Source organism: Triturus cristatus, chromosome 1_2, assembly GCF_964204655.1.
Source record: "Triturus cristatus chromosome 1_2, aTriCri1.1, whole genome shotgun sequence".
NCBI classification, from domain to species: domain Eukaryota; kingdom Metazoa; phylum Chordata; class Amphibia; order Caudata; family Salamandridae; genus Triturus; species Triturus cristatus.
Window position 1 is genome coordinate 603,510,955 of NC_140580.1, and position 23,113 is coordinate 603,534,067.

The window sequence follows — 23,113 nt, forward strand, 5'->3', positions numbered from 1 at the left end:
AAATAAAACCTTAGAACAACAGATAGAATTATATAACTTTAAAATCGTACCTGGGGTCTACCGTCCTAATCTTTGTGCAAAACTAGCAAGTGATCCGATTGACCTACTCGGGGCCAGACACTTCTCCTCTAATAGATATTTAAAATTCAATTGTCCATCAAGTAATATGCCCAAGTAGTCAAAGGCCGGCACTTTCCCTAAATTATGTGTCCCTACTGTATAGTTGTAGCGTTTGCTTGGCTTCTTCCCAATTTCCATAAAATATGATTTTGTGAGGTTGGGTGACATGTCCAAATTGTTCATAAAAGTCACAAAGCCATCTATTTAGAGCTGCAAACCCTTTGGCGTGCGGGCAAGGAGTACCGCATCATCTGCGTAAAGCAGAACCGGAACTACACTTGTACCTATCTTCGGGGTATCTGCTTGTAAGGATCTCAGGGCGGAATCAAGACCGTTGATATATAAAGTAAACAGGAACGGCGCTAATATGCAGCCCTGTCTAACGACACTTGAGCACTTAAAATGTTCTGTTACCTTCCCCTTCTGAGTATATCTGACTACCGCCGTGGTGTTGGAATATAGTGACCTTAAAATATGAATTATTCCAGGGTCCACCCCCAGCTCACCCAAAATTGCCCACAGTTTGCAGCGATTCACTCGGTCAAAGGCTGCGGTAAGTTCCATAAATGCCAAATACATCGACCCTGATTTCGCTACTGTGTATTTTGCGGTGATTAGATACAAATTAAGACATTGATCCGTAGTGGACTTCCCGGGGCAAAACCCATATTGGGCCTCCGTTATAATTTGATTATCATCTGCCCATTCCATCGCCTGTTTAAAAGTACCTACCCCAAAATCTTCACTGAAACATCAATAGGAGATATGGGGCAATAACAGTGTGGACTATCCCTATCCCCTTTCTTAAAAATAGGCACAATCGTGGCAGTGGCCCAAGATGCTGGAATTAATGAGCTCACTGCCGCATTTAGTACCCTGGTTAAAAGCAGGGCCCAAACCTCCATATTACTACAAAAGAGGTCTTGTGGAATTCCATCCGATCCGGGCACCTTGTTCCTCATGAGGCCCTTCATTCCGGATCTCACCTCGTCCAAAAGAAATACAATAGGGGGAAATAATGTACTGGGGTTGGGGTCTGCGGATCTTCCGGTCTATGGGGCTGATTATACAGACCCTGAAAATGCTGCTGCCATTGCTCTGGTAGGATATTATTACTTAACCTAGGTTAATTTGAGTCATTGAAACAAGGTTTGTTAATAACTTTCCAGGAGTGAGTGGTCCTTCATCTCAGCTGCCTCTGTGAGCTCCTCCCATGCATTCTGTTGTAATTGAGCGTTTCTCTCCTTGACGGCTTGCTTATAGCTTATACGACAGACTGCTACCCACTCCCTATCCCTCGGAGTCTGCTTCAGAGCCGCTTTTAGCTTTCTTAAGGACTGTGAGCATTGGCTATCGAACCATCTGGGGGCTCCCATACTAGACGGATGAACAGGGGCTCTCAGCAGACTATCCGCAACCAGAGCAACGTTCCTAAAGGCATCTAATAATTCAACCCCTTGCACATCTAAATCTAGACACGTCCAAATATCCTGCTTAGCTTTATTAAACAGAGAAAAATGAAAAGCGCCGGGTTCAATCTGGGCCCAACGCAACCTCCTACCTTGATCCTTTGCCACAATCGTCATACCCCCTGCTAATCTATGTGGAACTGTAGCGTGCTGTGACGCAAGCAACTAAAATCAGAGGGTTATGGTCACTAAACCCACTATATTGAATATTAAAAAAAGTTATATACCTTAACAGGGTGATGGAAACAAAAATGTAATTGATAAACAAAGAACATCCTCTCCCTTTAAAGGTCGGATTAACCGAACTGCCCTGACTGATAATCTGATCCACTGTATGGGTTAACCCATAGGTATTTAATATGTCGCTCAATTCCCCCCCCCTCCTGTGTATGCTCCATGTGTGGTCCCTCTCTTAGAGTGCAAGATGACCAATCGCCCTGGGCCACTCTCAAACTTGGGCACAGATGACAATTAAAATCACCCACCAGAATTATGTGACTGTGCCAACCCTCTCGTGTGTACTCCATCCGTGTATTTAATTCTTGGAGACTATTCAGGCCATGCAGTTGTGACCTTGCATTATAAAAATTAATTAAAACTAACCTGTACCTGTTACTAGAGAATTTTAAACCCAGGACAACGTCCAAATCTCATGCCAGAGTCTTCCAGCTGCCCTGAATTCTCAGATCTACAAACATAATCAGGCCCCTCCTTGATTGTCCTGAGCACGACCTTACTGCTGGGTGAAAGAAGGATTTGTATCCTTCAATTAAATTTTTTTTTCCTGTCTCCTGCAGGCATATTATTTGAAACTTCCTCACATACAAAGCCTTTGCTCGTCCTCAAATTTACTCGACAGGCCTGCTATATTCCATGACATTATTTTTATATCGCCCCCAATGCTCCCTGCCCTGGGGTCCACACGCAGAGCACTGCTAAACATGGTGACAGCCATCTCTATGTTAACTAACTAAAAGGTTGCTACAGTCCCTACACTCATATGTAATTTGAGATGTTATCCCCTGGTTGAGCTCCTCTCCTCCATACATTGCCCCTATCAATCAGAGAAGTATCATTGACTCTGCCCTCCTCCTCCCCATGTCATAGTCAACCAATATCATTCAAGTCCCTCAATGGGGCAAATTAGTTACTTAGAACGACCGGCCTACCACCCCCAAGTTATTCCCTCCCCCTGCCTGTCATGATGTTGTGTGGAATTAAAGCTAGGTGGAGGCCTATAGAAGAAGCCCAACGGTAGTGGTTTAATGCTTGACTCTGCTACAAATGAACTGGACGAATGAGCAAGAATCTTGTGAGCTAATTTGGGAAATCTAAGCGTGACAATCACGCTATCTCCTGAAAAAGCATTCCACGACCTCCCAATCCATGAAACCCTCCTTGCCATCAAAATGTGCCGATACTCTGAGATATTAAACCTGGCATACTTGCACATCCAGTGCGCCACCTTGTTAATTAACTGCGCAGTGGGTTTGTCACGTGCATTATTGTGCCCTGGAACACACTGAGAAAAGACAGCATGCAGGTGGAAGGTCTATTACTGGGAGGTCTTGGCTACTGGGAGCGGCTACAATGGGTTCCCCACACAATCGCTGATACTCCCTATGTTCCCTGGTGACCCTTTGTCCGCCATCCCTCTACACCATATTTGATCCCACCGCCCCTCTCCCAGAGGACCTTAGGCCTGGGTTCCCAATCCGAGCCTCAGACCTTGATACCCCTGTGTTGATTTGGGAGGTATAGGTTGCTGTTTCGACACCGGTATCTGCCCGTGGGTTAAGACCCCCAGCAGATGGCACCCCTGATGCAAACCCTCCCACCACCAATGGACTAGGGCCTTAGTGGCCTCAGCTGGTACTTGGTCTAAGCAGGTACAGCGGCATACCCCACAAGTATGTGTTATGCTACTGGACCTTTCGATTTGAGACAATTTTTCCTCCATTATTGCTAATTTACATACCAATGGTTTCAAAAGAACAGTCACCAAAGTCTCAATTCTTTTCCACCGGTCAGAGTTACCAACTGTATGTGGGTGCTGTTGCTAGGCGTAGGTTTCATTATAGGACCTTGTATAGATTCTGGAACCATAATTTCAGGGATAGACGATTTGGCTCCTTGCAGCTTAGATTTGGACCTTTGATTTTGTCTTGTCAAGGCGCTTCCCCTTCGTTTTGCAGGTAATGTCGATCTTGCCAGACTACCCTTTAATGATTTTTTTTGGATCTAGTAAAGACCTCACTGGTACCTGGATCTGATTCTGTTACTATCTTAGCGGGAGCCAAGGTTGATAGAGGGTCTGGAGACAAAGCCACAGCTGTAGTAGGCACTTCATCATAAAGCAAATCATGACAAAAAAAGAGGATTATATAATAAAAGTGGCAAAAGATTCTCTGATGTAACAGATGTATGTAAAACATTCTTTCAGACATTGTTTAAATAATTTGTTATTGGTAGCTAAAATACTTCCTTGTTAACAACGATCAATTGGAAATTCTTTATCAATATTTAATGTAAATCTTAGTGCAGTTTGCTATCAACATAGAGTAGATCGAGCTTTTGTGGGTTCCACTGTTATTGCTATTAGTTGAAATTCAATAGCCAACAAAAGATGTCTCAATTTATTATGAGATACTTTTGTATCATAGCCTCACTGAAACTTCCAAGAAATATGTTGGTGATTCTAAAAAGGGAGGAAATGTGGAAACTTATCTTAATCTCTTTCCACACTTTATTCCTGAAGGCTAAAGTATGTGGACACCAAAATAACATAAGCAATAAATCACTACTGGGTTGATCACTCGACCAACAATTACTATTGACAACATGAGAAAAATTAGCAGTCCTTCTGGGAGTGATATAAAGTGGTTTATGGATAAAAATAAAACCATGTCTGAGATGTATTGGCTGTCCTAGACGTTTTATGAATTTTGAGCCGATCTTGTCCCAGAATGTGATTGGCCAAGCAAGATCAAAAGCATTCTTCCATAGTAGTTGAGTTTTAAGACTTGGGCCTTAATAAACTAGAAGATGAAAGACATTTATAAATAAAAGAGGTCTTAGGATGAAACTAAAATGTGAGGTAAACCAATGGTAGTAGAGGTTAAAACCTAATATTCATCTAAAAGATAAAGAACATCCAAAACAATAGACTGAAACAAATTAGTGCGTCAAACGAAACGTCAACTGAAAATGAGGACCAACATATTCCTGAAATAACTCTGTAACCCATACAATACTTTGTTCTTTCCATGCCCTCTAATAAAGTGGTATGTTATTAAGTGGTTTAAGTTTATAATGCCATAAGGACATTCTAAGCAAAGCCTTGCGAGTAGTTGTTCCGGAAGGAAAACTCAATGACAAAAGTGATCCTGTTTTTATACACTGAGGGACAAATAATAGAGGGCTGTGAGGAAAAAGAAATAGTCCTTTTTCTCTACAAGATTTTGTGAAATTTTTTCTCAACATCAAGCCATAATGATAAAAAGAGAATGCATTTTTTTACACCAAAAAGAAGCATGATGTAAACAGAAGGCCTAGTGAGATTGATTAAAATCAGGAAAAGAACCCCTCCTTCCCATTTAGCCTTTTTGAACAAAACTATTCTAAACTACTTCTGCTTCCACAGCAAAGTAGAGAAAAGTGAATCAATCTTTTTAAAATGTACAATAGGAATATTTACTCGTATCAAGGTGATGCTTTAGAGTATAATGGGTGAGATAATTAACTAAGATAATTAAGTTAATAGAATCCAAACAACCCCACCGGGATAAGAACAAATGATTCCAAACTAGAAAGTAGTATGTTAAATTTGGATAGAACGTCCTTAAGTTTGATGCACACTGTTTCATTGATGAAGTCAGTGAATCAGAGACCTAAATATTAAATTTTGAAAGAATTCCATATAAAACCAGACGATTTAAATGAATGTTGGCTGCTGAATGTATTTAAAGGGAGTATTTCAGTGTTGTCCGTATTAATTTTGTAGCCCACTACAGATGAGACAAAGAGAATTAATTTAGTAAATTTTGGAAATCTGGTAATTGTCGAGGGGAGAGAGGGATTAACCCTCCCCAAGCAACAACCACAATCGTTGGTTAGGCTGAACCAAAGAAGTCAGTAAATTACCTGTGCCTAACCCTCAAGTAGCATGGCACAAAAGCAGTCCGGTATAACTTGGAGGCAATGTGTAAACTATGTATGCAGCACTTAAACAGTAATAAAGTCAATAAGCAACACAAGGAAAATCCCACACCAGTTTAGAAAAAAAGAAAAGTAGGCTTATCATTGGGGAGCAGCTGAATGAAATTGTGTTAAAGTGTTCTACGTTTGGACTTTCTCACTTTTTGGGGGAAGTCCTAAATCTCCAACTGGACAAAGCTGCAGGCTGTAGCTGACAAGAGCTCCACAATGCCGTATACCCCTTCTGCAAGGAGCCCCTAAACCGGATTTTCTGCTGCGGAGTAGAAGGTAGCAGGAGCTATTGCAAAGTCAGGCCAACTAGCAACGCACCTTGGGCGGATTGGCAAGCATGTAGGTCTCTTGTCTGTTCTCGGAGCACTTTTTGGCTGAAAATATTTGAAGTCTCAAGTTTGAGTTTTTGGCTGTTTGGGGACCTTTAGCACCACTACCGAGTATGGGGCTCACTTCTGACAGGGTTCAAGTTGTTAGGGCAATTTGTGTCCCTGCATCTCAGACCAGGAGGCCAGCCAACTAGCCCTTGGAGTCACACTGGTAGTCCTGGGTTCAAGCAGCAAGGCAGTCCTCAAGCAGCAGTTTTTCCCCCACAGATGGTTCAGGAATTTCCTCTCTCTCTCCCCACCCAGGCTCAACGGGGTCTGGGGTGAAGTGACTAGTGTGAAGTTGTTTGCGAGTGTGCTGAGGCAGCTACTTTGAAATGTTTGTGGGGCAGGGAAAGGCTATGCCCCTCTAATCTTAGCAGGATAGCCCACCCCGCCAACACCTAGAGCCCCTTTGTTTCACTGTCTGGGAGGAATACACACACAGTACTCTAATCACAGTCATGTGACCCAACTTTCTAAAAGAAGCATTTTCGGAATAGCGACTTTAAATCTAACTCTACCATTAAATAGGATTTTAAATTGCTGTTCTTTAGAGACAAAATATGGTCTTTCTAGCTGTTCCCAAACAATCTATAGCGTATTACATGTAATTAGGTAACCCAATGTTGTCCTCTGGGAGATGTAGGCCTCTCAGCAGTGAAAAACAAATTTAGGAGTTTTTCACTAGCGGGACATGTTAAACCTAAAAGTCCATGTCTGACTTTTAAATGCACTGTACTCTGCCATATGGGCTGTTCAGTACCCACCCTAGGAGTGACTTATATGTATTAAAAGGGAGGCTTAGACCTAGCAAAAACATTATTTCGCCAGGTCATATCGGCAATTTAAAACTGAGCACAGGCTGCAATAGGCTGCGAACAACATGTTTCAAAGGGCTACTTAAGTGGGTGGTGCAATAAGTACTAAAAAACGACTAGTTGCATTTAGTTTATGGGCCTATAGGGAATTCTAAGTAAATTAAATTTGCCAATAAGTTGTAGGGCAATTGTACCATGTTTTAAGGAGTGAGCACACGCCCTTTTCCACTGTTAATCCGTGCTAAAGTTCAGAGAGTTTTAAAGCCAACACAAACAGATTTCATCAAAAACAAGAGGGGGACAGGCAAAATGGTTGGGGGAAGACTCCCCTATGGCTGACAGGATGAACATGTGTTCATCCCACCCACTTGGGAGCTCTCATCACTAAGGCAGAAGAACTTAGATAGACCATCACCATTGGAGTGTTATAACCCAGGGCAGTATTCCACCGTAAAGTCCATTCCCTGTGCAGAGATGGACCACTTCAACAGGTTGGGATTCTCGCCCCTCATTTGTATGAGCCATCTGAGGGGGTGTCTGTGTTCTGTCTTAACTCTTAAGTGAGTCCCAAATAGGTATGTTCTCAACATCTTCTGTGCCCAGACCACAGCAAAGGCTTCTCTCTCAATAGTGCGGCACCTCTGTTACCTGGGAAGTAACCTCCCAATGATGGATGCTACAGGTTAGTGTAGTCCCTTCTCATTCAGCTGTATAGCCCCTATGCCATCCTCCAAGGCAATCATTCTGAAGTATGAACTTCTTGGAGAAGTTGGGGGGCCTTGAGTACAGGTGCTGTACACTTGACCCCCTTAAGGGTGTCAGAGGCTTTCTGGCATGCCTCTGTCCAGATCACTTTCTTGGGCTTCTTCTTAGAAGTTAGCTCACTTAGGAGAGCGACAATGGTGCCATACTCCTTGATAAACCTCCTATAATGTTCAGCGAAGTCAAAATCAGTCTGAGTTTTGGGGGTTTCAATGTGAGAGTAGTCACTATCTTGGCTTGGAGGGGCTGCACCGTGCCCCAATTCACAAGGTGTCCCAGATACCCCACATAATTCTTCCCTATCTGGCACTTGCTGACCTAGATAGTCGGGTCTGCCTGTTGCTGAGTCCGAAGCACCTCCTGTAGTGAAACAGACAATCCTCCCAGCTGGAGCTGAACACAGCCATGTCATCCAGGTAGGCTCAACTGGAGGCCTCCATTCCAGCCGGAGCACTGTTAACGAACCTCTGCAAGGTGGCAGGGTTGTTCTTCAACCAAAAAGGCATCACACTAAACTGGAAGGGATCCTCTGGGGTACATAATGCTGACGGCTCTTTATCCCCCTCAATCAGAGTAGCCTGCCAGTACCCTGAGGTTAGATCAAAAGTGGTCAGGAACTTGGCAGCTCTAAGCCTGTTAATGAGCTCATCAGCTGGGGGATGGGGTAAGCATCTTAGCATGTATTGGGCTCCTGTGTCCCTAAGAGCCTCCAACCTCTGTCTATTAATAGTGCCCCATTGCCTGTACTTGAAAGTATTGGAAGGCATGTGGGTTTTGGATACGATCTCCTTGTCACCCATACTAACTGTGGGCTAAGCTTCTCCCCTAGTGCTACACTGACCAGCTCTTGGGTCTCCCATCAGTGGTGGGCTGTGCCCTCTTTGGACACTTGGAATCCCCCTTAACGTGCCCATATTTGTAACATTCATAGCACTTGTGGACAAACGTTCCTGTTTTCTTGTCAACAAACCTGTTTTTCGTCAGTTTGGGGCTGCGTCTCCTTTTCCTGTGAACTGGTTTGGGGGCCTTGAGAGAACTCCTTTTATTTTATCTCACCCCCTCCCTTTCTTTTGGTGGGGAACCTGGCCACCCTTTAGGGAATCCCACCAATGCCTTTTTAGACACTCTGGTACTGACCCATTGGTCCGCCTCCTTTGCAATCTTTGTGCGGTCAGTGAGCTCACTGTCAATCAGGTGTTGGTGCAAATCGTTAAATCAAGTACTGAGCATGTGCTCCCTTTCAGTAAGAATACCCAGCCCATTAAAATAGCTAATTTTACTGCCCCTCCCCCACCCACACAACCACTTCCGGCCTCACTATAGTAGTCCAGGAAATCCACCAAAGATTCGTTTTGCGGTTTCTGGCTATCCCTGATGCGATACTTCTCAAGAGTCAGGCGAAACTTTGAGTTAAATGGTTTTCCTGGGAGTTTATCCCATGTGGTCCCCCACCTCTAAAGTAACAAGGGAATCCCGTCCCACTAGGATCATGTGTTTCCACAGGCTGGCTCCCCAATCCTCCTCTGGGACCCTGTGCTTCCTCAGAGCTATCTCCTATGTAGAAAAGCATTCATCCATATCATCCCCTAGCAAATTGCAGGGAACCAGGTCTCGGGGTATGCGAACCCTCTGCTCTCCATAGGACACTAGATTGCTGCCACATTAGCTGCTGGAACCTGCGGCTTGTAAGGCTCTCCGGTTCAGATCCTTCAGGCTCCTCTCATGAGCCATCCTCTTTTTCTTTTAGTTTAAGTTTAGCCATCTGCAGCCTGAACTCTCTCAGCCTTCCTGTCCACCAACTCCTCAGGCAACAGGCTGTGCTTCCTACCTTGGCAGTTGGCTCTGCTGGTTCTGCCACCAAGTTGCCCTCCTCTGCAGGGTGCTCCAGCTCGGGGTCTGCGGCCAGGCCTTCCACCTCTACATCCATTCCCTCCTCCTCAAGCTTGACATCCTCTGACTCCTCTGGGAATGCCTGCATCCTTTTATCTCCTCATAGATATGAAGGGCTACATGCAGTTCCACCTTCCTTCACACATTCATCCCCCTCTATTTGAAGAGCCTCTCCAGGTCAAGCTTGCTGAGGTCATCCATCTTGATCAGCTCCATCTCCAGAGTAGCAAAAAGAGGTGAGGGAAACTTGCGTTTGGAAAAAGAGAAAAATAGGCAAATCAAAAACTAAGGAGAATTTAAAAAACAGTCAGTTCCTACATCAAATCATTATTGGGATTTGTAGTGGTACACAAATCACTGTATGGGGCTACAAAAACGCGAGTACTAAATCCCACTACTGAGCACCAAGGCTAGAAATTAGTTTATTGGTTGGGGGGTATGAGCCCTTCCAAAACAACAACCCCAATCCTTGCCTGGGTGAACAGCAAAAGTCGCAGTCTCTAAGGAGTGGTAAAAACACTAGTGTGAAATTCTTTGTGGCAGCTCCTTTCAAATGTAAGTGAGGCACGGAACAGCTCCACTCCACCCCTCCCATCCTGGCAAGATCACCCATCTGCCAACACCTAGTCACCCTTTGTCTAAATGTCTGGGAGGAATACACATAGACCATCTGTCACTAATCAGTCATGTGGCCCAGGCTCCAGGCAGCAAATCATTAGTACAAGAAAATGACAACTTTCTAAAAGTCACTTGTAACAACAGGGGAACCCTACTCACAACGGAACCAGGGTAATGATTAGATATGGAAGAACAATGGTTCCAGTGGTTAATAAAAAATGATTTAGGCAATATATATATGCACAATGGCAATGAATTTGTAAAGGACTTCGTAATGTCAGAGGACAGAGAGAAAACTCTACACAGTTGAATCAATACTGTATTTTATACACAGCAATAAATGGTATATACATTTCTTTTGAATCATAAACATACAAAGTGTTTTAACCGTAAAAAGGTTTTTTGGTGCTCGGTGTCCCCAAGTGAAAATTGGAACCCAAAAGTGACTGTACAAGATAATAATGTTTTTTTAGAAAAATAGGTTTCCATAAATAAGAAAAAGAAACAGAACGACCATGTCAATACAAATTTTTGAACAGTTTATGTATGCAATGATACAGGCTGAATTGTGGTCTGTTCTGTGTATTTGTCGACGGCGTTTCGACCCTCCTGTGAATGCGGGGTCTCTTCAGGACTTAGGATACTGGGACATCTACAATAAATGAATGAAAGTGAGCATGAGGCCCGTGTACCGGCACAGATGCGAGAGACTAAAATGAGAAGGCCAAAGTAAAGGGAAAGTACCTGAATGTAAAAGGCACAGCTAAAGTGAAGTGCTTTCGTGAGAGGTGAATTAAAAAACTCACGTGAGGACCCAGCCGGGTTCTGCAGTCATAGAGGGGGACAAAAAGTTGTTATGTGTTAACAGACCTGGTTGTAGTCATAACGAGGTGTAAAAGTGACTTGTGAACGATGCGAACAAGGCCAGAAGAAAACATAAAGATAGTTTACCTCACGGAGTGGCTGGCTCTTTAGATAGGGAAGACAGGGCACAAAACAGCTCCTCTGATACGTTGCTACAGCCGTAGCAATATGAATCCCCTTATCTCTTCTTGGCGTTTTGGGGATCGGACACACGATAATGACTACGGAGATGTTAAAAACAAGGGCAGATAAGTATGGACTGCCTGGGCGACTCGTGAGTAAGTGACAACCAATGCTGGGGAGTGCGCGTGTACTTACAATTAGAGATCAATCTTCTAATCGATGCAGCGGTCTGGATAAGCTACAGATGAACAGGCGTACGATGCGCTCTTGGTATAGTAACGGCGAGCTATGGTCGTCTGCTTAGTGATATATAGAAGTTGGCGCCAACCCTGCTTGCCGTATGTCACGTGACGTGCAGAACGCGGAAAAGTCGTTCTATCGGGGATCGTAACGTGAATGGATAGAAACCGAGGAAAGACTGTGCCCCGTGATGTAAAATCACGCTAGACATAACAATTGAACGTGTAGTGGATAGCGTCTTTTTATTATTTGTGAAAAATGGATAGAATTAAATTAAATAAGGCCAGTTAAAACTGTAGCCTGACCGCAATGTATGTCGTGAGGTAACATAGGGGGGAGTGTCCTCCCGTTCTACGTATTAGATGTGGGACCTCCCAGGTGGAATCTAAAGGTAGAAGGAGGGCCATAGAGGAGATAGTAGCATTGTGATAATGGTTGTACTGAAAAACACATAACATAATAAAGACCCAAGTAGATTCTGCATAAAGGACACATTTGCTGTCATACGTCCTCAATCGAGGAAATCATGCTCACAATCTCAATATTCAAATATACAACAACTTAAACAAGGTGAGGGGGAAAAAAAGGAACAGATATTCTCCTACCCACAATTGAGAGCAGGCACACTCAGATTAGAACAGATATGTGCCAGGTATGCCACTTATGACGGTATGGTGTGCTGCCACATGGGAGAGCAGAACGCAGATGCCTTGTCCTTTATGCATATATTGGAAAGATGGAGCTTGAGTCCTTACTGTAAGGTGGTGACATACCCTCTCCATTCTTCAGCGGAATTTAGGCCTTCTGCTATCGAATTGACCCTATCTATCCATCTACATTCTATACGTTGTAGTATGCTGGTTATATCGCCGCCTCGTTCTGGTAAGGAGGCGATATCAATCACTTGCCATTTCAATTGATCGGCCGTGTGGTTTTTTTCATTGTAGTGGGAGACCATAGGGGCATTAGGAACAGATCTGCGAATACGGCTGCGATGCTGGCAGATTCTAGTTTTCACAGGTTGTTGGGTCTGCCCTATATAAGGCAGGTTGCAAGGGCACCAAATGCAGTACACCACATTGCGTGTGTTGCAATTTGAAAAGTTTTCTAGGGTGTATTTTAGTGTGCCATGTTCAAAGGTAGTAGTGTTGAATGTAAACTCACACGAGACACAGTTACCACATTTGTAGTGTCCCTTAATTTTTGGTAGGCCCCACGCGTTTGTGAGAGTGTTGGGTGATTTCACCTTCTTGTCTGTGGCTGACCTAACCAGATGGTCTTTTATATTTTTGCCCCTTTTGTAGGCGAAAAGTGGTAACTCGAAGGATGAGTCTATGCTTCTGATAATGCTCCAGTTTTTACTAATGAGGTTGCGTACTTGATTGGTATGTGTACCAAAGGTGGTGACACACACAATTTTTTCCATCTTGGGTTTTTCTTTGGTTTTCAGAAGTTCATCTCTCGGACAGTACCAAGCTCGTTTGAGCGATCTTTTAACCAATCTATTGGGATAGCCTCTGTTGACTAATTTACCTCTGAGTATATCCGCTTCTCTCATGTAGTCTTCCTTATAGGTACAGTTACGGCGGATCCTCAGAAACTGCCCGAATGGTAGGCCGTCTCTGAGGGCCCGAGGGTGTTGACTACGATATGACAGTAATGTGTTCCTCTCAGTGATCTTTCTGTGAAGTGATGTGTATAGTTTGCCATTTTCATGGTTAATGTTGAGATCCAGGAACGCTATAGTAGACGTATGGATGGTTGAGGTGAACGTGAGATGCGTCTGAACAGTATTGAGATGTGTAACAAAATTACTGAAATCATTAGCAGTACCTCTCCAAATAATAAAAATGTCGTCTATATAACGCTTCCAACATTTTATTTGTGAGTGGTAAGGATTGTTGTCATTGAGGGCGAATCTGTGTTCAACATGATGCATGTAGATATTTGCTAGATTTGGAGCAAAAATTGCTCCCATACTGGTACCAGAGCACTGTTGGTAATAACTCCCTTCTGAAATGAAATAGTTGCTCTGTAGAGCAATTCGTAGTAGGCTAATGATGAAACTGGTTGTACTGGTTGTCCTTGAAGGACACAATGTACATGATAAATCTAGTGGATGGCATGCCGTTCAATCTAGGCAGTGATCTACTGGCTACGCTTGATATAAGCTCTCTATATACCAACATACCTCAGGAAGACAGCATAGAGATCATACAGAAACTATTAGAGACTAGACCAAGGCCGATACAAGTACCAACCAGTTTCATCATTAGCCTACTACGAATTGCTCTACAGAGCAACTATTTCATTTCAGAAGGGAGTTATTACCAACAGTGCTCTGGTACCAGTATGGGAGCAATTTTTGCTCCAAATCTAGCAAATATCTACATGCATCATGTTGAACACAGATTCGCCCTCAATGACAACAATCCTTACCACTCACAAATAAAATGTTGGAAGCGTTATATAGACGACATTTTTATTATTTGGAGAGGTACTGCTAATGATTTCAGTAATTTTGTTACACATCTCAATACTGTTCAGACGCATCTCACGTTCACCTCAACCATCCATACGTCTACTATAGCGTTCCTGGATCTCAACATTAACCATGAAAATGGCAAACTATACACATCACTTCACAGAAAGATCACTGAGAGGAACACATTACTGTCATATCGTAGTCAACACCCTCGGGCCCTCAGAGACGGCCTACCATTCGGGCAGTTTCTGAGGATCCGCCGTAACTGTACCTATAAGGAAGACTACATGAGAGAAGCGGATATACTCAGAGGTAAATTAGTCAACAGAGGCTATCCCAATAGATTGGTTAAAAGATCGCTCAAACGAGCTTGGTACTGTCCGAGAGATGAACTTCTGAAAACCAAAGAAAAACCCAAGATGGAAAAAATTGTGTGTGTCACCACCTTTGGTACACATACCAATCAAGTACGCAACCTCATTAGTAAAAACTGGAGCATTATCAGAAGCATAGACTCATCCTTCGAGTTACCACTTTTCGCCTACAAAAGGGGCAAAAATATAAAAGACCATCTGGTTAGGTCAGCCACAGACAAGAAGGTGAAATCACCCAACACTCTCACAAACGCGTGGGGCCTACCAAAAATTAAGGGACACTACAAATGTGGTAACTGTGTCTCGTGTGAGTTTACATTCAACACTACTACCTTTGAACATGGCACACTAAAATACACCCTAGAAAACTTTTCAAATTGCAACACACGCAATGTGGTGTACTGCATTTGGTGCCCTTGCAACCTGCCTTATATAGGGCAGACCCAACAACCTGTGAAAACTAGAATCTGCCAGCATCGCAGCCGTATTCGCAGATCTGTTCCTAATGCCCCTATGGTCTCCCACTACAATGAAAAAAACCACACGGCCGATCAATTGAAATGGCAAGTGATTGATATCGCCTCCTTACCAGAACGAGGCGGCGATATAACCAGCATACTACAACGTATAGAATGTAGATGGATAGATAGGGTCAATTCGATAGCAGAAGGCCTAAATTCCGCTGAAGAATGGAGAGGGTATGTCACCACCTTACAGTAAGGACTCAAGCTCCATCTTTCCAATATATGCATAAAGGACAAGGCATCTGCGTTCTGCTCTCCCATGTGGCAGCACACCATACCGTCATAAGTGGCATACCTGGCACATATCTGTTCTAATCTGAGTGTGCCTGCTCTCAATTGTGGGTAGGAGAATATCTGTTCCTTTTTTTCCCCCTCACCTTGTTTAAGTTGTTGTATATTTGAATATTGAGATTGTGAGCATGATTTCCTCGATTGAGGACGTATGACAGCAAATGTGTCCTTTATGCAGAATCTACTTGGGTCTTTATTATGTTATGTGTTTTTCAGTACAACCATTATCACAATGCTACTATCTCCTCTATGGCCCTCCTTCTACCTTTAGATTCCACCTGGGAGGTCCCACATCTAATACGTAGAACGGGAGGACACTCCCCCCTATGTTACCTCACGACATACATTGCGGTCAGGCTACAGTTTTAACTGGCCTTATTTAATTTAATTCTATCCATTTTTCACAAATAATAAAAAGACGCTATCCACTACACGTTCAATTGTTATGTCTAGCGTGATTTTACATCACGGGGCACAGTCTTTCCTCGGTTTCTATCCATTCACGTTACGATCCCCGATAGAACGACTTTTCCGCGTTCTGCACGTCACGTGACATACGGCAAGCAGGGTTGGCGCCAACTTCTATATATCACTAAGCAGACGACCATAGCTCGCCGTTACTATACCAAGAGCGCATCGTACGCCTGTTCATCTGTAGCTTATCCAGACCGCTGCATCGATTAGAAGATTGATCTCTAATTGTAAGTACACGCGCACTCCCCAGCATTGGTTGTCACTTACTCACGAGTCGCCCAGGCAGTCCATACTTATCTGCCCTTGTTTTTAACATCTCCGTAGTCATTATCGTGTGTCCGATCCCCAAAACGCCAAGAAGAGATAAGGGGATTCATATTGCTACGGCTGTAGCAACGTATCAGAGGAGCTGTTTTGTGCCCTGTCTTCCCTATCTAAAGAGCCAGCCACTCCGTGAGGTAAACTATCTTTATGTTTTCTTCTGGCCTTGTTCGCATCGTTCACAAGTCACTTTTACACCTCGTTATGACTACAACCAGGTCTGTTAACACATAACAACTTTTTGTCCCCCTCTATGACTGCAGAACCCGGCTGGGTCCTCACGTGAGTTTTTTAATTCACCTCTCACGAAAGCACTTCACTTTAGCTGTGCCTTTTACATTCAGGTACTTTCCCTTTACTTTGGCCTTCTCATTTTAGTCTCTCGCATCTGTGCCGGTACACGGGCCTCATGCTCACTTTCATTCATTTATTGTAGATGTCCCAGTATCCTAAGTCCTGAAGAGACCCCGCATTCACAGGAGGGTCGAAACGCCGTCGACAAATACACAGAACAGACCACAATTCAGCCTGTATCATTGCATACATAAACTGTTCAAAAATTTGTATTGACATGGTCGTTCTGTTTCTTTTTCTTATTTATGGAAACCTATTTTTCTAAAAAAACATTATTATCTTGTACAGTCACTTTTGGGTTCCAATTTTCACTTGGGGACACCGAGCACCAAAAAACCTTTTTACGGTTAAAACACTTTGTATGTTTATGATTCAAAAGAAATGTATATACCATTTATTGCTGTGTATAAAATACAGTATTGATTCAACTGTGTAGAGTTTTCTCTCTGTCCTCTGACATTACGAAGTCCTTTACAAATTCATTGCCATTGTGCATATATATATTGCCTAAATCATTTTTTATTAACCACTGGAACCATTGTTCTTCCATATCTAACTTTCTAAAAGTGGCATTTTCACATTTGTGACTTTAAACCCAACTTTACCATTAAAGAGGGTTTTAAATTACAATTCTTTAGAGACCAAACATGAGATTTCTACCTGTTCCCAAACAAAAGCTTTCACTTATTAAATTGAATAAGGTAACTCAATATTATACTACGGGAGACGTAGGGCAGCCTCTCAGTATTGAAAAACTGAATGTAGGAGTTTTTCACTAGAAGGACATGTATAACTTAAAAGTGCATTCTAAATGCACAATACCATGCTTTAAGGGCTGTTTAGGGCCTACCTTTGAGGTAACTTGTATGTATTTAAAAAAAAGGTTTAGGCCAGGTAAAAGGTTTATCTTACCAGGCTGAATTGGCTATTTGAGGCTGCAATGACATACCTGAGAAGTGTTTTTAAAGGCTACTTTTGTGGGTGGCACAATAACTACTGCAGGGTCACTGGTAGCATTTAATTTGCAGGCCTTGAGTAAATGTTGTAACACTTAAATAGGAACTTGTGAGTAAATTAAAGGTGCCAATCTGGTGTAAGCCAATTGTACCATGTTTTAGGGAGTGAGCACAAGCATGTTAGCACTAGGTAGCAGTGGTTAAGTGCTCAGAGTCCTAAAGCCAACAAAATACAATGTTGGGAAAAACAGGAGGGGTTTAGGCATAACGTTTGGGGGTAGACCACCCTAAGGCTGACGGGTCTAACAGTAAAGCTGACATATCTGCATTGGAAACGAAAAAGGAGAATAGGATCTGCATAAACTGTTAATTTCAAATGTTTATCTCCACAAGGAAAACCAGAGATTTAGTTATTTTTGATCCAAGAAATGAAAAGTTTTAGCACCAGAATAAATAGAAGTGGGGACAAGGGGCAACCTTTACGAACCTTTTTTAGGAGGGGAAAGAAAGGGGAGATTTTTCCTTTCACCATCGCTGAGGCCTTAGGAAAGTTGTATAATTTGGAAATAAGGCAATTCATTTTAGGTCCCAGACCATGCCAGTGCAAGTATATAAACATAAAATCCTATCCTAGTCTTTCAAAGGCTTTATCAGCATCACTTGTTATTGCTGTTGAAGTATAAGAAAGATAGGAAGCCTTGCAGAAACATTAAAGAATAATCTAGTATTATCGGATGCAAGTCTGTCGTATGTGAAATCTGGTTGTTCTTTCCCAATTAGCTTAGGTAAAAAAAATCAAAGCACAAGGCTAGTATTTTTGCGAAGATTTTGTAATCCACGTTGACAAGATTAATAATCCAATAATGTTTACAATAAGTGGGGGGTTTGCCAACTTTATGTACGAGACAGATAGTGGCTTCCTGAAATGTTCCACTGCTAGAAGTGGACAAAGCGGGGAAAAAAATCCATACTGCGATAATATCGGTGTTAATATGTGAGAGATATGAAGAAAAAAACCTCAGAGAAGCAATTCTGGCCAGGTGTTTGGCCTTTTAAGTATAGACAGCATCTAAAAGTATCTGTAGGTATGAATTGTTACTAGAAAAGCGAAATCTATCTTATGAGTTTTAGGCTTTTCAACAGCCTGCAAATAAGTGTCAATTTCTGATAGTTGTGTTACAATAGTTGGAGTCAATAAAGATTTGTAAAAAAAAATCAAATTCACAAATTATATCATTTTGTTTGAAAATCTGAGCTCCTTGAAAGTTCTGCAAATGATCTATAGTGGTGTGGTGCTTTTTAATCAAGATATTTGGCTAGTAGTTTCCCAACCTTATTACTACCTACATAATAGCAAGCAGTACTTTTAAGTAAGATGGTGGAGGCAGTATTTGTAGAAATTTCATTGAAGCACATTTTAATTAAATCTTGTAAAACAGTATCAAACTTATACGAATAAAATAGATATAATTTTTTTTTGTTAGTGGCAAGCAAAGACTTCTGTTCTTTAACAAATGCTTTCTTTTTCCCAGATACATATTCAGTTATAAGCAGCGGCTATCAATTCAATTTATATATTAGGGTCATTATATATATGAAAAAAATTCCAAACATAAAAGTTGCACTGTACAAAGATGATTCAGCGTTTTTTAACAAAGAGTTGTTAAATTTCCATCTACCCGATTGACTCTGAATCAGTGGCAGCTGCTCCAATAGACCAGAGGAGCACCAGCCCCCCTCCCACCATCAGAAAATCAAACTATAAAACCGGGTTTAAACCCATTTTATTATCTTTTTATTTGAGTCCCCTGGACCCGCCCACAGGACTCTGGCGAGGAGGGTCCAGGTATGACACTGCTGGTTGGGGAGTGGTGGGTACTCCCTTCACTACGCATGAGGTGTTTGGCCGGCCATCTGAGGCTGGCCAAACCCCTCCTGCGCAGTCACTACGCATGAGGAGTTCGGCCAGCCTTCTTAGGCTGGCCAAACCCCTCATGCGCAGTGAAGGTCTCTTCAGCCCCATCTGCATTGCTGAGGCTGGAGAGAGCAGGCACAGGCTCCCAGTCTGCCTGGGATCGCAAGTTGCAGACGCTCCGACCAGTCCTGAAGCTGCTCTCATGCGATTGGCTGCAGGGCAGGCTGGGAACCTGTGCCCAGGGCCAGAAGCAGGAAGAGCGCGATGCGTCAGGACACGGCAGCGGCGTTAAGGTACGTTTCTTTTTTGGGGGGGCCCTAAAACCTCCCCACCTCTGCCCCCCCCCCCCCACTTTGGCAGTGACGGGCCGCTATTGTTATGAATAGGTTGGTATTCAATCCAAATATTTGATAATCGGGGCAAGATCTAAAATCAGAATGGACCCAATCTCATTATAGGCAATGTTTTGAGCTAATGTTTTACTTTAAAAAAAAAAAAATCTAGTAAGCGAGTCCTGAACTCTGGTATAATAAGTATTTTCTCTTGAAGTTGGATTACAAATCTTTCAGGAGTCAATCAAAGCTCTCTGCGAAATAGTGAGGCTAAACTGTTTTTGCATTTTAGGAGGAATTACGCGCAATAAGAAATAATTATCCTCATTTTGAAAGCATTTTTTGGCAACATTAGACCAAAAATTGTACTCATCATGCGTGTGACCATATATATATTGAAAAGTGTCAAAGGAATCTTGTTAATAATAAATTTAGCAATAATCCATCTACCTTAATAATCCATTTCATGAGAGAAGACTTTGAAACCTATTTTCTGTTGTGTAGACTAGAAATTCAATTTTTCTTATTAATCGAAGGAGAAACGAGCTGTGCCCACCCAACCTTTAAGTTCCAAAGCCTCGACTTCAGTGATATGATACTCTTGTAACAAAACAAGATCAGGATTAAATGTATCCAAATAAGAGAAAACTCTCTGCCTCTTTATGGGGTTATTGAAACATTTAATGGTCCATGAAATAATTCTGAATTGTGTTAAAATAACCTACATGGGCTTTAGGAAGAACATAGTAGAGCAACAAAATGAATAATAAACTACTGCAAAAAAGTTGAGTACACCAAGGAGCATAAACGAGGGAAAAGGGTATATGGAAGGAAAGACACAAGACCGTTCATGTCAAGCAAATAAGCACTGAGATGAACGTACCTGTTTGGAATGAAAAAGAGTGTAGGTGGTGACAGCAGGAAATGCTGACACAACTAGGGAGCTAAACAAGAACACGGCAGAGTGGATGGTGAACATAAAGTTAAGAAATAAGGATGTCAGATAATGTAAAAAGCTTAAAGCGAGAAAAGGTGGTAAGGAGTAAGACATAAATTAAGTAATCATATTTACAAAAGATAGAAGAAGCAAAAATTTGACCAGAAGAAAATATAATCACAATAAAAAGGATGCAACTACATTGTAGGCATTAATGAAGCTAGCTTTTAACGTCAAGAAAGATTAGATCTATCCATGACCTCATTCATATGGTCTCCTATAGCATTCCTAAGATCTGCAGGATTATTACAAGTGATAGTCTTCTCTTCTAGGTTATCCTGAACACGCATGGGTGAAACAGTCCATAGCGAGCCCCTTAAGAGTGGAGAGATGGATGAAGGTCAAGAAATTCTTTCCTTTATTTGGAGTAGCTTTGTCATTATCTTAAGTGAGGAAAATCATCCTGCCTGACCAAAGCAATTGTTTCTAAGTTTTTGCAGTGTTAACTGCTTTGAAGAAATCTTTTAAAGTCTAGAAATAGGATAATAATGCCCCTGGGGTTGGGAGAAGAAGCATTTGGAGCTAGACCCTGACTAAGTGTGTGTGCTCTATGAATGTTTAATATAGTCGATGGTGTGGATTCAACCAGTTGAGGTAAAATAGAAGCAAAAAAAGTGACAGCATTGTTGCCCACCTTTTTTTCTAGAGGGCGATGCATGTGTAGGTTATTACGCCTATTCCTGTTTTCCAAGTCTTCTGACTGCCTTTTTTAACTTCTTTTTATTTTTATATTTGTATACCTCTTTTTGTAGTGAACCAATATATGCATGTCCTCCTGCATATCATTCACTCTGTTTCACCTATGAAACCCTTCTTTCAGTGATAGACCAGTTTTCATTGAAGTTCTTGATACATTTATTGGTTTTCTTAACAAAGGGGCCCATCACGCTTTTCTTCAAGTAGTATTTCCATAGAAATGGGAAAGGATGGCTTGTCTGGTAAGGGAGGGTCATGTTTGAGCCTCCTGGTATCAGATAAGTCAGTTTGTAATGTTGAGGAGGAGGAATATGCGATAACCTGTTTAGGTATGGTAGAAGACATAATTTCACTAGACACAGTTATCCACATTGATTTCATACAGGACCTCAAGTTTTAGGGTATAGCTGCAAGTAGAGAAGATTTATTCTTTATCTTCCATAACCTACACATGCAAGGTCAATGAGAAGCAATATAAAACATATAATGTGTCCAAAGGAAGTACAATATGTGTGAATCATTAGTAGTCAAAAGATGTAATATGGAATAATGAACGTCCTTAAAATAGTACATCATTAAAAAAATAGGTTTCTTTGTTAAATAATTTTTTCAAAGTCAAAACAACATGATGGAACATAATTCAGAGATGTAGAACTCCATCACAGATACCATGCCAATTAAAAATAATAGATCCAAAGTCAAAAATACATACTGTAAATGAGCATCCAGGCTGTACCATCATATAAATAGGCACTGATTACTGTGAAAAAACAGCAGAGCATTTGCTCGAGAAATGCAGGTCCGTCACAGGAGCTCGGAAAGAAATGTCGATATGAACAAAAGGGCAGCTGCGACCGAAGCCTACATCGGTAACCGTAGCTGCAGAGCAAACAACAAAAGAAAGCCTCTCCTGGCTTAGGATGCCACATTCAGCATCCACATAATCATGTGCCTCCATGCTATCATCTTCCCGGCGTTAAGTATCGGTCTGTGCAGAGCTCTCAACTAGGCAGCCATCTTTGGTGGTGGTCAGGCCACCCTACCTGGTTTGCTTTCTAAAAAGTGCAGGGAAAGTCATTTATGTTCAGCCGTTCTGAAATAAGCTAAGCACTGCATGACTGAAGTAGGACTGAAATGTAATCTGGTGAGAACCTGCTTCTACCAGATTAGCACATTCAGAAAAATTCTTTAGGCCGTGGCAAACACAGTACAGTTTGGTGCTCTTTTCTTCTATTTAATTGTTAATGGATTACTTAATGCTTGAGTGATAAAGAAAATGTGGTCTTTGTGAATATCAGAACGAACAATACATACACAAATAGGTTAGTTTTCTTGGGTTGCCATTGAGATATTACATTTTCTTTACTGCCCTTCCTCTTCACTGGTAATATTCGACACTGAATGAAGCACAACACAAATAAAACAACAATGCACTACAATGTATATTACATTTTAACTTTACTTCTCTGATTGACAGGCGTTTGGGTTCATGACCAGAGTGGCACTGCAGGCTGAAAAACTGGACCACCATCCAGAGTGGTTTAATGTTTATAATAAGGTAAGAAACAATTTGTTTATTGTACACCACTGGCTATGTTACATTGAGAACAAACTAATGTGTAAGGCACCAGGTCCCTTGCGTATCAAGTCATTTCTCAATAGACATAGAATGTATAAAAACATCTGATCGGAACTTTAAGTGGGATAAAAAAAGGTGGAGAGGTTTCTAAAAGGGGCATGGCCAAAGAAGCTTTAAATAGGAATGCTTTTCAAGAGATGTGGCCTATGGAATTAAGGGTGTCTGTTAAATTATGCAGACTAAAACCCTGTGCTTCCTACAGTAGACCGGAATTGGGTTTGTCAATGCTTGTTTGCTACTTCATATACATGAGCAACCGCGAATAATTAGAAAT

At 42.0% G+C, this 23,113-nt stretch overlaps 1 protein-coding gene across 2 annotated transcripts in view; it reads left to right on the forward strand.

The window, feature by feature from the left end:
• Positions 1–23,113, forward strand: part of PCBD1 (pterin-4 alpha-carbinolamine dehydratase 1) — a 158,457-nt gene that overhangs the window by 73,901 nt on the left and 61,443 nt on the right. For both annotated transcript variants that reach the window (XM_085607123.1, XM_085607113.1), the window contains one exon: positions 22,678–22,758. In XM_085607123.1, coding sequence (XP_085463249.1) covers positions 22,678–22,758 — 81 coding nt within the window. The remainder of the gene's footprint in view (positions 1–22,677; positions 22,759–23,113) is intronic.